Here is a 13,939-nt window from a genome sequence, read left to right as displayed (position 1 = left end):
TTTATTATTAAATTAATTATCATTAGATTAATTTTAAATTTAATGACTCGTAATCACTACTTATAATCCTAATGTTTTACTTTGTTTTACTTTTTCGTTAGAGGCCTGTTCGAGGTTATGCAAAAGGAGGTGTGATAGCACACACAAATTGGAGTTTTGTGATTTCTGGTTTGTTCCCCTTTTTATTTCCTTAGGTTGTTCCTCTAAATTTATAAGGTGTTCTATTGGATATTATTATTATTATTATTATTTTGTCAAATGGATGGTTATTTATAACTCAAGAAAATCAAAGAAACCCAATTCTTCTTTTTCTGTATTTTTTCTTTTTAAAGCCCTGGAGTATATGAAGAAGTACTTATCTTGAAATAGGTGTGCGGAAGTTTGAAGTTGGAATGTTGTTTGTGTTTGTTTTCAATTTCTGTATTTTCTTAAGTGTAGAATGCAGCATCCAGAGTGGCATACAAAAGGGACGTTCTGAAAGTTTATTGAAGAAATTGGAAAAGATAATTCAAAAGTAAAATATGATGGACAAGGTTGTCAATGTCATTGCATGTCCTTTTTTTTTTTTCTTTTTTTTAAATTGCAAGCTGTATTAATCTGGATTTTGGTGAGAAAAATCTCTGTAGTTTAATATTGCTAATGGTTTCTTGTTTGTGGGTTGTGTTTAACTTATACAGGATTATTGTAAATAGACCCCACGTTATGTACCACGAGTCCACGGCCCAGTCAGAGTTTGTCATTTTGCGATTTTGACATTTAGCTTGCTTGCTAATTCAAAAATTGTCCATTCATCGGTTAGTTGTGTATGGAGTCATTTACTCATATCATCTTTGATCCAATTCTAGATTAATACTATGTTAGCATTAAAGAAAAAAAAGGAAAACAATCATATGAAAAATTGAAGATACTTTTTTATTTACAAGTTCAGAATGGAAAGAATCGTGCTAGTGTTAACAAAAAAAAAAAAAAAAACAAGTTAAGTATTGGCATATATGAGTTCATAAAAAACTGCTGCAAAAGCATATACATCTATTTTGGGGGAAATGTCACCATACTGTGCATATCTGAGAAAGAAATACAACATTTGTTGAAACTGATCTGAGCTCTTTATAGACCCAAGTAAATAAAATCAAAAGCACTCATTAGCAAAGGATAACTTAAAACCCCACATCTATTGTATAGTTATTAATAATTTTATATGATCTACAGGAAAATCAGTACAATAATTGAAGATCTAAAAGTAAAACAATGGTGGCCTACTAACCGCATGCTTAGTGTGCCAAAAAAATGATTATCGTGACTAATGCAGAGCGAATCAAAAGCTATCATTCATGATGGATTGATGGGTTGGCCTGTCAGTATTCCATCACAACCCATGGTTTGGAAATTTAATATAGCGGAGTCAAACCATTTTGTCATTGTTGACAAAAAAAAATTAACAACGTAAACAGTAAATTTTGTTAAAATGTCACGTGATATATTTTCCTATACTGTATAGCGAAATACGTGTGCAAATAATTCGCTACACAATGTAATGAAATATGCTACGTCAGAATGCTCAAAATCAAAAATGCCATGTGTCAAAATTGGAGAAATTCGCTACACAGTGTAGCGAATTTCTCCAATTTTGACACATGGCATTTTTAATTTTGACGTGGCATATTTCGCTACATTGTGTAGCGAATTATTTGCACATATATTTCGCTACACAGTATAGCGAAATATGTGGAAGAGTGACCATTTTGCCACATTTGGCAAAAAAAATTACCAGACTGCCACGCCAACAGTAAATTTTGCCAAAATGTCACGCTGCACCCTTAGCCGTCGTTGAAGAAGTCTGAAAATAATTAAGAGTTAAGATAAGATAATGCGAATTAGTTATATTTTCAGACTTTTTCAACTACGGCTAAGGGTGCAGCGTGGCATTTTGGCAAAATTTACTATTGACGTGGCAGTCTGGTAAATTTTTTTGCCAAATGTGGCAAAATGGTCACTCTTCCGAAATATGTCACGTGACATTTTGACAAAATTTACTATTGACGTGGTAGTTTGGTAATTTTTTTACCAACACTGACACTTTGGTCACTGTCCCTAATATAGCTTTACATTAATATTAGGGATGGCAAAAATGAGCCAACCCGTCGGGTTGGCTCGTAACCCGCACAAAACGAGCCGGGTTGGGTTGGCAAAAATGAGCTGCCAGCTCGATTTAGCCCGACCCGAGCCAACCCGAGCTCAAACGAGCCAACTCGCGGGTTGAACGAGCCAGCTCGCGGGTTACTCTTTTTTTTTTTTTTAATACAATGGACTCTACTGATGGATTCTCCACTGATGGACTTCTTTTATTTTTTATTTTTTGGCTTTACATACATTTTATGGTTATCGTGAGTTAGAGTAATTCAAAAAATCATGATAAATGACTCTTGTGATTTGTGGAGTGGTTTGTGTTTCATTTAATGTTTTTGGATTTTGTAAACTACTCTACTTGTAGTTGGACTGCAAAATACAATAATTTTATACAGGAAAACAAACCACAAAAATTAAATTTTTTGAGCCAACCCGCTAGCCAATATTTTGAGCTAACCAACCCGCGAGCCAACCCACTAGCATCATTTCGAGCTAACTCGCGAGCTTTTTTTGAGCCAACCCGTGAGCTTTTTTACGAGCCAACCCGCGAGCTGATTATCGAGCCAACCCGCGAGCCAACCCTAACCCGGCTCGGGTCGAGCCGGGTTGGATTTTCTGGCTCATTTTTTTTTTCGAGCCAACCCGACCCGACCCATTTTTTTCGGGCTGAATGCGGGTTGGGCCGGGTCGAGCCGGGTTGGCCCGTTTTGCCAACCCTAGTTAATATTATCATCTATGATTTTCTTTATGGTTCGTTAGAATAATCTTCTATATTGCAGGAAAAGACTAGGATCTTTCTTATTTTTGGGAATTCCCTTTCTATTGTTTTCCCTTTTCTTAATTGGTTATATTTTGAAGAAAAGAAAATTTAATATTTTTAGTCAAGATTTAAAAAGGCTGAGAGATATAATAATTATCCTAATACTATTACCTCTGTAATATATGTTTGTCAATCTACTTGGCCTCCTTTGTCCTAAGAAATGGCAAGGAAAAAAGTGGTAATATCAATTTCTTATTGTCTAAAGGAAGAATGTCAATAAATAAGTGAAATTTTAGTAGAAGTTGGAGAAGAAGAAAAATTGAAGAGTAAGAAGCTGATGGTAAGATCTTAAATTATTAAGGAGTAAGAAAAATATTTCGTTGAAAATTTCGACGGAAAAAGTTCTGTTGCAAATTTTGATGGAAAAAATTCCTTCAAAAATATTAAATTATTCAAGCTAATGAGGCTTCATGTTGATTGTGTTTTTATTTGAAATATCTGACAGAAATTTTTTCCGCCAAAATTTGCAACGGAATTTTTGAATTTAAAATTTTGTTGCAAATTTCGACGGAAAAAAATTCGTTGCAAATTTCAACGGAATTGGCTTTCCTTCTAAAATTTTTACGAAATTATTTTTTTGTTGAAAATTTCCATCATTATTTTCAACGGGATATTTTTCATCGATAAATTTTGTCTCTATTTTCGAAGAAAATATTTTTCGTCTCTATTTTTGACGAAATTGAATTTCCGTCGAATATTCTATCACTATTTGCAATGGAATATTTTTCATCGATAAATTCTGTCAATAATTATAACTCTTCTAGTAGTGAGAGTGAAGAGAAATATAAAGATAGAGAAAATAACACACTAATAGGGGTGAAACTGGGCCGGGCCGGCTTATAGGGGCCTACGGCTCGGCCTACGTCAGGTCAGACCTGACCTAGTATATTTCGTAAAATAAGTCGAACTTGGGCTTTGAAAAAGCTTGTTTAATAAAAATGCCATAGGCCCACTTTCCCAAGGTCTGGCCTATAAGCCTTAAATTAATCAATTGCAATTATTTAAAACTTAATTATATTCGATTATATTTTAATAAAAATTTGACTTTATTTTTTATGTAGGAGGAACCAACATCTTAGCATGTTAGATTGTGTATATGAATATATTAAAAGGTTTTTGGGAGAGGTTATACTTACTACAAACATCATGATGTGTTTGTTGGATTCAAGTAGTTATTTTAATTTACGTAGTATGAATTTGTTTGTTGGATCTGATGGAATATATGTTATTTAGTTTGAGAATTTTGCTTTTGAAAGTGACTTAAATGCAGATTGTATGAGTTTTGTTGTGATTCATGATTCTGTTTGGACGTTGAAATTATGATTTTTGGATTAGCAACAAAATTTGAGTATTTTGTAAAGTTGATTAATGATTCCGCTTGAAAGTTGAAAATTAACAGGCTAATGGGTTAGGCCACGCCATTTGTTTTTTTTATAAACGGGTCAACCAAGGCTAACAGTTAGACTCGTACTAGGCTTGGGCCAGGCCAAATTGAAATTTTTTGGCGTAGGCTTGGGCTTCTTGGGGCAAAGCTTGGCCTAGTCCAGCCCACTTTCACCCCTACACACTAAGATTGGAAAGTAAGTGCTTAACAAGTAAGCATTTGTTCAAGATCTTCACATTAAATGATAGTCTTGACTTATTAATACTTAGGTGAGTGAATAGTGGGAATTATACCAAGTCAAAATTTTATTTTAAATTCTATTATGAATATTTCTATTTTTATTTTCATTATGTTATATAATGGCTTTATGAATGAAAAGGTGCAATGTTACACATTTTTTAATGGACGAGGTAACATAAAACAAAGTTAGGTGACTTGTTTTTGTTTAATGATTTTTAGAACATTTGTCAACGAACGAGCCAACCCGCATTCAACCCAAAAAAATAAGCTGAGTTAGGGTTGGCCCGAAAAAAAGAGAGAGCCAAAAAACCCATCCCAACTAGACCTGAGTCGGGTAGTGTTGGCTCATAAGTTGGCTCAAAAAAAAAAAAAACTCGCGAGTTGGCTCAAAAAAATGACTCTCAGTTTGGCTCAAAAAACTGACACTCAGGTTGCCTCAAAAAATTGCTTGCTGATTGGATCAAAAAATGGATAATGGTAAAGACAGACCAACATCCCTTGCTCCTGCAATTAGCGCTACTTCTGTCCATCCCAACTTCATTTGAAAAACCACAATTTCACACTCATCCATTATTACAATACACCCAGTCCCAAGCAAACAAACCATAGAATTTAAGGGTGTGTATTGGATTAGGATTTTAAAAAACTTTTTTGAGATAAAAAATCCTACAGATTTTAAAAGACATTTTAGAATTGGAGAGACTTTATAGACTTTTTTAAAAGACTTTTTTTACAATCAAGATTTCATACGATTGGATTTTAAAGGATTTTAATAGAATTCATAAGATTTGAAAGGACAATATGGATTTATAAGATTTTAAAAAACTATATGAATTTTTAACGAATATTCAAAATTACAAGAGTCAATAAAAACAAATAACAAAGAAATGCAATGATATTAATAAAAAAAAGTAAACTTAACAACGAGTTGAAAATTATCTCAAAAATTACTAAGCAACAACTCTCCACATATCAATAAAATCTAATATAATTTTCTCAATGAGTTTGAGTTTGATTTGCGAAAATAGTAACCATATATCAACGGTTAACTTTGAAATTAAATATTAATTAATGAGTTTGATTTGTGAAAATAATAACCATTGATTGACGGAAATCAACGGTTAAGATATGGTTGTAAAAGGTTGTAAACAAAAATAGATTGTAAGTATAATATTCTCCATAAAAAAATAACAAAGAAATGCAATGAAATTAATAAAAAAAAGTAAATCCTAATATATTTTTCTCAATCAGTAAAACAAAATATAATTTTTAACAAACATTCAAAATTACTAAACAACGGCTTTTCACATATCTAATGGGTTGAAAATTATCTTCTTCATTTGTTATCAAAGTTATGCATATATGATTATAAGACCCAAATTTTTATTAATTATAAAAATAATTCTAAATTTGCATATAGAACCTAAAGTTCATGATAAAATTTCATTTGGAATTTTTTGCAATTGATCTTGAAAACCTTGGGGTTTTTGTTTTACGTGATGATAGTTTTCTAACCATATATCATATGCATATTTTCATTGAATATTCTAAGAAAATTTTGAATCTGAAATTTTGGGTTTAATTACATGAAAGTTTCGAAATTTTCTCAAAGTTTTTTCAATCGATAAGAAACAAGTATTTAGTTATGTATTGACACAAAAATTGTTTGAAAATGTTTCCTATAGTGAAGAAATTTCGTTCTTGAATGTATTGTTACGAAATATAGGGTTCATATTATGAAAGTTTCAATCTTTCTTTAAATTGATATTGTTTCATTGATATAAAACGAAAAATTAGTTTGAGGGTTTTAGTTCCCTTGTTATTTTTTAACCATTTTATGTTGTTTTTAATACAAAAATCACACGTTTTTGTTCCGCAAAAAACCTCGACCCATAGCTTGAAAAATCACTTTTTAAACTTCCCAAATTTCTCAAAAATGGCTCAAAAATATGTTATTTTTGAGATAGATTATATTAAAATCTCCTTGATTTGTTGTTTCTGTGTTGTTTTGTGATGAAAATCGCTCAAAAATAAGCTTTTTATTTTTATTTTTGATGAAGCTCCCTTGGCGGAACCCAATTTCGAGCAGTCACCTGTCAAAGGAAGAAGAAAACACTGCAATAGAAGAATCTGAAGAAATCCTAGGTGTTAGGGTGAGACTGTGAGAAAGACATCTATTTATATTTTTCACTAAAAAGTCTCACGAAATTCACACCAATAGAAAATCCATTAAAATCTTCGAATTTTTGAATACCTCGAGATTGTGATTCCATTGTTTAAAATCCTAATTGAATACCAACGGATTTGGACGAATTTTAAAATAATTCATTAAAATCCTAATCGGATACCACGTGACTTTTTTTCAATCCATTAAAATCCTAATCGAATACCAACGGATTTTTTTGTCCGAAAATAATCCATTAAAATCCCAATCCAATACACCCAGTTAGATTTGCAATAAGAACAAAAAAAAAGCTCAACTATTTGGATTATAATTTTGGGCAATTGAAATATTGACATAAATAAAAGTAATGAAAAAATTTGAAAATAAGAGGAAGAGAAATCAGTGTATGAACGATGTGAGGGAGCGAGGCCTGAAGCATGCGAGCTTGTTCATTATGGTATTTGGCTCCAGGACTTGGGTCCTCATAGCATGGGGCATCCTCATCCGTCGATGATGATGATGAAGCCGAATTTGAAAAGTGAGGGCTTTTGGTGGTGGTGACTGGAATGCGATGATCGACGGTGTGTGAAAATGGCTGACTCTCCGACGGTGTCTAAATTTTGATAGTAATCTGATTACTATCAAAATCTGAGGAGGCCAGAAGCGATGGTTGAAGAGATGAGATGAGTGAAATGCAATTGAGTTTTTTCAGGGTTGTAGAAGTGACGGGCTGACGGCAACGTGAGTGGGACTTTTTTTGATTTCAAGACAGAAGTTAAAAGTTAGAAACTTTTCTTAAAAGCTTTTCATAAAATGTTATTTTTATATTTTTTATTTATTAAAAAATACATTTTTAAGAACTTTTATTTAAGTGTTTGATTTAATTTTTTTTAAAAGGTGAAGAAAAATTAAGAAAAACTAAGCCAGGTACTAAAAGTGAAAAATATAATTCTTTTGGGGCTGGGGAAAGTGCTTGAATATGCATTTTAGTTAATGGGTGGATCGGATGTCCTGAGGACATCATGCAACTCATTTTCAAAAAATATATAATTGTAATATTAAAATTATTATTTTTTAATTATATACTTTAAAAAATATATTATTAAAAAAATAATTACAGAAATAAACAATACCATTCCGGTAAGTATTTCCGTTAGTTAATATCTCTTTGTTAACTTGCGCGACTAACGCGAGATCAATCGGTGCTACCTGATCTGATTTCTGCCAAACGTTTTTGGTAAAACGGCAATATCGAGATGCCAGCACTATTTGGAAAAGTTAGCTTAGTCACGTGAGAGGAAAAGCGGGGACACGTTACGTTCATGAATGAGTTTAGCTCAATAGCTTCCTATTTATCTGTATTCTTCCAGTTCCAGACATGTTTTTCGTAAAAAGAACATGTGAACGCATATCAAGTACATTTTTCTTACATTGACTGTTGGACCATTTACGAGTTGGGCCTTATATCCGCGTGTGGTAGGAATAGATCAAAATCTACGAGTGTATAGCTAGATTTCCATAAACTCTTATTAACTCCTGTTATATAGCCAACCAAGACTAAACAAACAACATATAAATTGTGTGGGTCGGTGACAGTATGTTCAAATTCAGTCACCTGTTTATTACAAACTGGGAAGTAGAATCTGATATCGAATTCAGTTCTTGATTTATAATTCATACAAAATCAAAATAAAAGCATTTAAGATGAATGAAGAAGTGTCATCAACTTTTAACGGGTATCCCCGAAGGAGCAATGTCAACTCTAGTTTTGTTTATTTTACGGGTTGATGTCAATCTAGGATAAACTTAATATTTCAAATGAATTGACCATTCGTTTAATGAAGTATAATTAACAAAATAGTTATAATAAATGAAGATTTACATTTATAAATATAATTCCCGACCTAACTAAACTGCTAGAATGGGAACTCGGACAAGTCACAAGGCATTCAAGTTTGCGTTAAATTCATCAATTCGAAGATTCCTTATTTCTTTACTTCACCCAACGACGCCGCCGTTGCCGTTCCTAATGCTAATTGCTATTGCTAACTAAACAAAATTAATTTATTTAACAACAGATTTCAACTCCTCTTCTTACGGATCTGACCCGAACCCGAATCATGGTATCCGTTTCCGATTTCGACGTGGTGCCAGATCGGTGCCGGTCCAACTCGCCAATTTCGAGTCATTCGCCGAGACGCATCTCCAGTTCCCGTAGATCCCATTCTTCTTCGTCCTTGTCGTTTTCGTCGTGGTATCGAAGGAAACGAACCAAAGTGCTTCTGGCGCTTATTGCGTTGCTAGCTTCATTTTTTGTTGTGAATTGGATTATGCTTGTACGGCTACAACATCAACACGATGGACCCCATCCTATTCCGAAGCCAACGCCTCCTTCGTCTGTTTCGGTTTCCCTTCAGGTAGTTAAGCTTCTTTTATTATTACCAACGGTGATGAACAGTTAAATGATTTTGATTACATGCGATGCGTGTATGCGCCGTTTTCAATATATAGAATTTCAGAATATTTGAAACACTGATGTGATATGATATGTCTAATATTTCTTGGCCTCTGAGTGAGTTTGTTGAGTTTCTTCCTTTTGGTTCTTTTTCTGATATTTGATTTTGCAGGGGAAATGGAACAAGTCTGGAAATAGGAAAAAATCACAGAAGGGAAATTATGTAAGGATGTTGGCATTGACTGCACATGCTTTAGCAGAGGTATAGTATAGGGATCTGTGGTTAGTTAGTACTAGTAGTTATAAGCCATTAGGTTATGGATTGATTTCCACTTATTTCTCTTCAGAGCAAGTTCTTATTGACTCTGACTTAGTGTGTTGTATGGGACAGAATAAACGTGAACCAAAAGATTTGTGGCTGGAACCATTCGCCCCTGCTTCTGTTTGGAGACCTTGTGCTGATCAGCGTAATTGGGCACCTAATGGTACGTGTGCCTGAAATTTAACAATTGTTTATGATATGTCTATGTGTAACTGCAAAAAATGTTCTTTGGTCCCTAAGATGGTACTCATAGTCTGCTCTCTTCTTCTGTACTCCAATAGAAGGAAATAATGGATACATTTTGGTTACTGCAAATGGGGGAATCAATCAGCAACGAGTAGCTGTGAGTATTCTTTGTTAGACTGTGTGTTTTAATGTCACTGCTTCTGAATTAATTGGGTTTCGGTTGATTTTAATGGAGAAAATCTTAAGCTTTATTTTAAGTGACTAGCATGCCGTTTATGTTAATTTTGATTCGCAACAGGTTTGTAATGCTGTTGTTGTGGCCCGGTTACTCAATTCAACTTTGGTTGTGCCCAAATTTATGTACAGTAGTGTATGGAGAGATGTGAGGTAATTCTCTGTCTATCTCTCTTTCTTCTTCCTACTCACGTAGTCTTTCTCTATTTCGTTTTCCTACTTTATTTGATAAAACCAAATATTTAGTTGCTGGACCAAATGCACAGTTGAGACTCTGATGATTAGTGGGATGTTTTAATATGCCTGTGAATTTTGATCTGGTTGTAGTAGATGAATTAAATCTGTTATTCAAATAAATAGCTACGAGCTTTTTGAATAATTTTGGGTGATAGGCATACTTATTAATCTCAGATAGCAGCGCGTAGCGGCTGACCCTCCAAATTGCTATAGCGCTATAGCGGGTAGTGCTACAACGCTACTATGCAAAGTGTACCTAAGTGATATACTAAATTGTACTCCACAAATATAAAATTTAAAATATGAAAATGTGACATAAAAAACAAATTTGAAGGATCTTAAACTCAAACATAAATGATTTCAAACATTAAAATTCAAATCATAAGTGAATTGAAGGAATAAAAGTCTCAAATAATGTAACACAACAAAATAAAGTAGCAAAATTAGTCAAAATTCAAACTGCCACTTAAGTTAAATGTCAAAATCAAAGAACTTAAGGAACTAATTGTAAAGAACCTTGGGATGCACCACCCCAAAAGCTAGCTCAAAGGGTGTGAGTGCCCAAGACCTTATAAACTCCACATTAGTTGCACATACAACCAATGTGGGACTATATATCTCAACACGCCCCCTCACACGAGAGCCCATTGGGCTTGAAGAGTGGACAATGCAACAGGCCCGGCCTACCTGTGCTAAGAAACGCCACAAGAGAAAGTGGGGGGCGGCGAGGCTCTGATACCATGTAAAGAACCTTGAGGTCACCACCCCAAACGCCCCCTCTCACACGAGAGCCCATTGGGCTTGAAGAGTGGACAATGCAACAGGCCCAGCCTACCTGTGCTAAGAAACGCCACAAGAGAAAGTGGGGGGCGGCGAGGCTCTGATACCATGTAAAGAACCTTGGGATGCACCACCCCAAAAGCTAGCTCAAAGGGTGTGAGTGCCCAAGACCTTATAAACTCCACATTAGTTGCACATACAACCAATGTGGGATTATATATCTCAACACTAATCATAATTGAAATCATGAACATCCAAATCTTAATCTTCACTTTCACTTGTATCTAAGTTGTAAATCTCTTCTTTCTACGACGAGAACACTTTTGCAGAAACTACTGTAGCGGCACAATAGCGGCTGCTACATCCGCTACACTTCGCCTGACCGTCGCGGCGCGGTCTGAGGTGGCTGGCCACTGCACCGCAACGCAACTCCGCTATAGCGCGCTAAAACGGGGCTATTCACAAGTATGGTGATAGGTTGAACATATGACTTAATAGGTTACTGCTTTTAATTTTATTTTACTTTTCATGTATTTGAGGGTCATAATAGCATGCATTAAGAGAATTCCTTGTTTTAGCTTTTGTCTTGTATCATTTCAATGCCACATCTGCAGTCCAAGGGTTTTGACTTTGTCAACATAACTTATAATTGCTTATTGTATAATTTCATAGTCAATTCAGCGATATCTATCAGGAGGAGTATTTTATTAACTACTTGACTCCTGATATTCGGATAGTGAGGGAACTTCCTAATGAACTGCAGTCTTTGAACTTGGAGGCAATCGGTAGTGTTGTAAGTCTCTCCCTATCCCCTCCAGTAAATTAATTAAACTTAACTATATCATTTCTATTTGTATTTAATTGTTGGAATGCTTTTCCAGGTGACAGATGTTGACATGGAGAAGGAGGCCAAGCCAAGGTTTTACTTGAAACACATCCTACCTATTATACTTAAAAATCAAGTTGTTCACTTTGTTGGATTTGGGAATCGCTTGGCATTTGATCCAATACCGTTTGAGCTGCAGGTAAATGTCCTTTGATGCTTAAACCTTACAGTATAATTTTCATGATCTCAAGCCCTGCAATGCTCTACTATTACCATCTTTCTTGATCTCAAGCCCTACTATGCTCTTCCTAATTGGGGAATTCATCTAGAGACTTCGTTGCAGATGTAATTTTCATGCCCTGCAATTTGTTCCCAGAATACAAGAAACTGGTGCTTTGCTTCTTAAAAGGTTGCGCGAACATGCAGGTCTTATAGGACCATTGGACCGTTATCTTGTCGGTCCATTTGCAGAATCAATTAAGGAGGAAAGTGGAAATCATGAGAAGAAAGCATCCAAGTACCTAGCTTTGCATCTCAGATTTGAAATTGACATGGTATCTCATTCTTTATGTGAATTTGGGGGAGGTGAAGAAGAGAGGAAAGAATTGGAAGCATACCGTGAAATCCATTTTCCTGCATTGGCACTGCTGAAGAAGACTACAAAGTATGCATCATAATCTTTCCATCTGAAACTCTTCCCCACTTATTATACTATGATTGCAAAAACTTGGTTGACATACTTATCTTCTTTTACGCACAGCAATTTCAATTTATACAGAGAAGAGCCTTACTATTTAACTACTTTGACTCAAAATAATTAGAATCTTCTATGCAGATTACCTTCTCCTTCAGAACTCAGGGCTGAAGGCCTATGTCCTTTGACACCTGAAGAAGCCATCCTTATGCTTGCTGCTCTTGGTTTTAACCGCAAAACACATATATTTGTAGCTGGTTCTAATTTGTATGGAGGTAGCTCACGGTTGGTTGCTTTGACAAGCTTGTACCCTAAATTAGTCACCAAAGAGAACTTGCTTTCATCAGCCGAACTGGAACCATTTGCTAATTATTCATCTCAGGTTAGTTGCTATCGTCATTCTTGTTTCATTTGTGTTGAAGATATTACAAGTTTAATTAAGTTCCTTGTTAGAAATTTTTTTGTTTTGCGGGCTCTATTGGTTCTGTACGTTGCTCCTTGTGCTTATTATTCAATTTTTGGCATTATTTGGGCGTGTATACCTGCTCTATCTCTTTTTCTTTTTATCAGCATGGTAATTGAGAAAGAACTTATGGTTCTAGTGTTAGTCTTTTGAAGAATGACAAGAAACTGTTTCTATTGTAGTTAGCCGCATTGGATTTCATAGGCTGTACTGCTTCGGATGCATTTGCCATGACTGATTCAGGAAGTCAGCTATCATCTTTGGTGTCTGGGTATCGAATATATTATGGTGGAGGAAAAATGGCAACAATACGTCCAAATAAACGCAGGCTTGCTAGTATATTTGTGAAGAACTCTACCATAGAATGGCGTGTGTTTGAACAGAGAGTGAGGAAAGCAGTTAGACAAACTAAACATGTACAGACAAGGCCTAAGGCGAGAAGTATTTATAGGTATCCTAGGTGTAAAGAATGTATGTGCAGGACAGATTGATTTAATTATCTAAGCTTGACTGTAATTGCCAATTGTAATTTGTAACACCGTTGTTCATTATTCCCATTCAATTTTTTCCTCTGGCTAATCTGCTTAATCCATGCCAGTATAACTACACTCTTGACCATGACTTTGCGTGGGATTAATCTCTGACAGACAGTGAGTGACAATCATCTTTTACGTTCCATCACGCTGGTTATGTTCAGAATATTTTGTTGCTAAAAGCTGAAAATTCAAGAATAGATAGCATCAAGAAGCTCCGTTATCCTAAGGTTAGCCAAGAGGAGTGGTTATTGTTGCAATCCCTAGTTTTCAGCATCTAGAATGTTTTATTTTTCCTCCTTAATCTTAGGAGTTTGTTTCGTTATTTGTTATTTAAATTCCTAGGATTAGTTTGTTTCTGATATTTTTCCTGTTTAGTTAAAATAGGATTCAGTTTTCTAGTTTTATCTCTTTCCCTGATTATAGGGATTTGTTGCACTGGAATATTTCTGGTGTCTATTTATTGTACGTTTT

General features: G+C 34.7%; 1 protein-coding gene across 2 annotated transcripts; it reads left to right on the top strand.

Moving 5' to 3' along the window:
- The first annotated feature begins 8,696 nt into the window (after window positions 1–8,696).
- On the top strand, window positions 8,697–13,636 carry LOC133303445 (O-fucosyltransferase 15-like). Of its 2 annotated transcripts, none has more exons than XM_061503355.1 (10): window positions 8,697–9,152; window positions 9,363–9,452; window positions 9,582–9,675; window positions 9,794–9,855; window positions 9,997–10,085; window positions 11,622–11,739; window positions 11,831–11,974; window positions 12,105–12,439; window positions 12,611–12,851; window positions 13,115–13,636. In XM_061503355.1, the coding sequence occupies exons 1-10, from the start codon at window positions 8,856–8,858 to the stop codon at window positions 13,421–13,423; spliced, it is 1,779 nt and encodes a 592-aa protein (XP_061359339.1). In that variant the 5' UTR covers window positions 8,697–8,855; the 3' UTR covers window positions 13,424–13,636. The 2 variants fall into 2 exon arrangements, with proteins under 2 accessions (XP_061359339.1, XP_061359338.1); XM_061503354.1 differs by having other exon boundaries at window positions 8,698–9,152; window positions 11,622–11,742.
- Window positions 13,637–13,939: the final 303 nt, after the last annotated feature.

The sequence above is a fragment of the Gastrolobium bilobum genome, unplaced genomic scaffold (assembly GCF_033153095.1).
Source record: "Gastrolobium bilobum isolate Gb01-03AN ecotype WA unplaced genomic scaffold, APGP_CSIRO_Gbil_v1 utg8714, whole genome shotgun sequence".
In the NCBI taxonomy this organism is placed as follows: domain Eukaryota; kingdom Viridiplantae; phylum Streptophyta; class Magnoliopsida; order Fabales; family Fabaceae; genus Gastrolobium; species Gastrolobium bilobum.
This window is presented reverse-complemented; position numbering and strand designations above follow the sequence as displayed.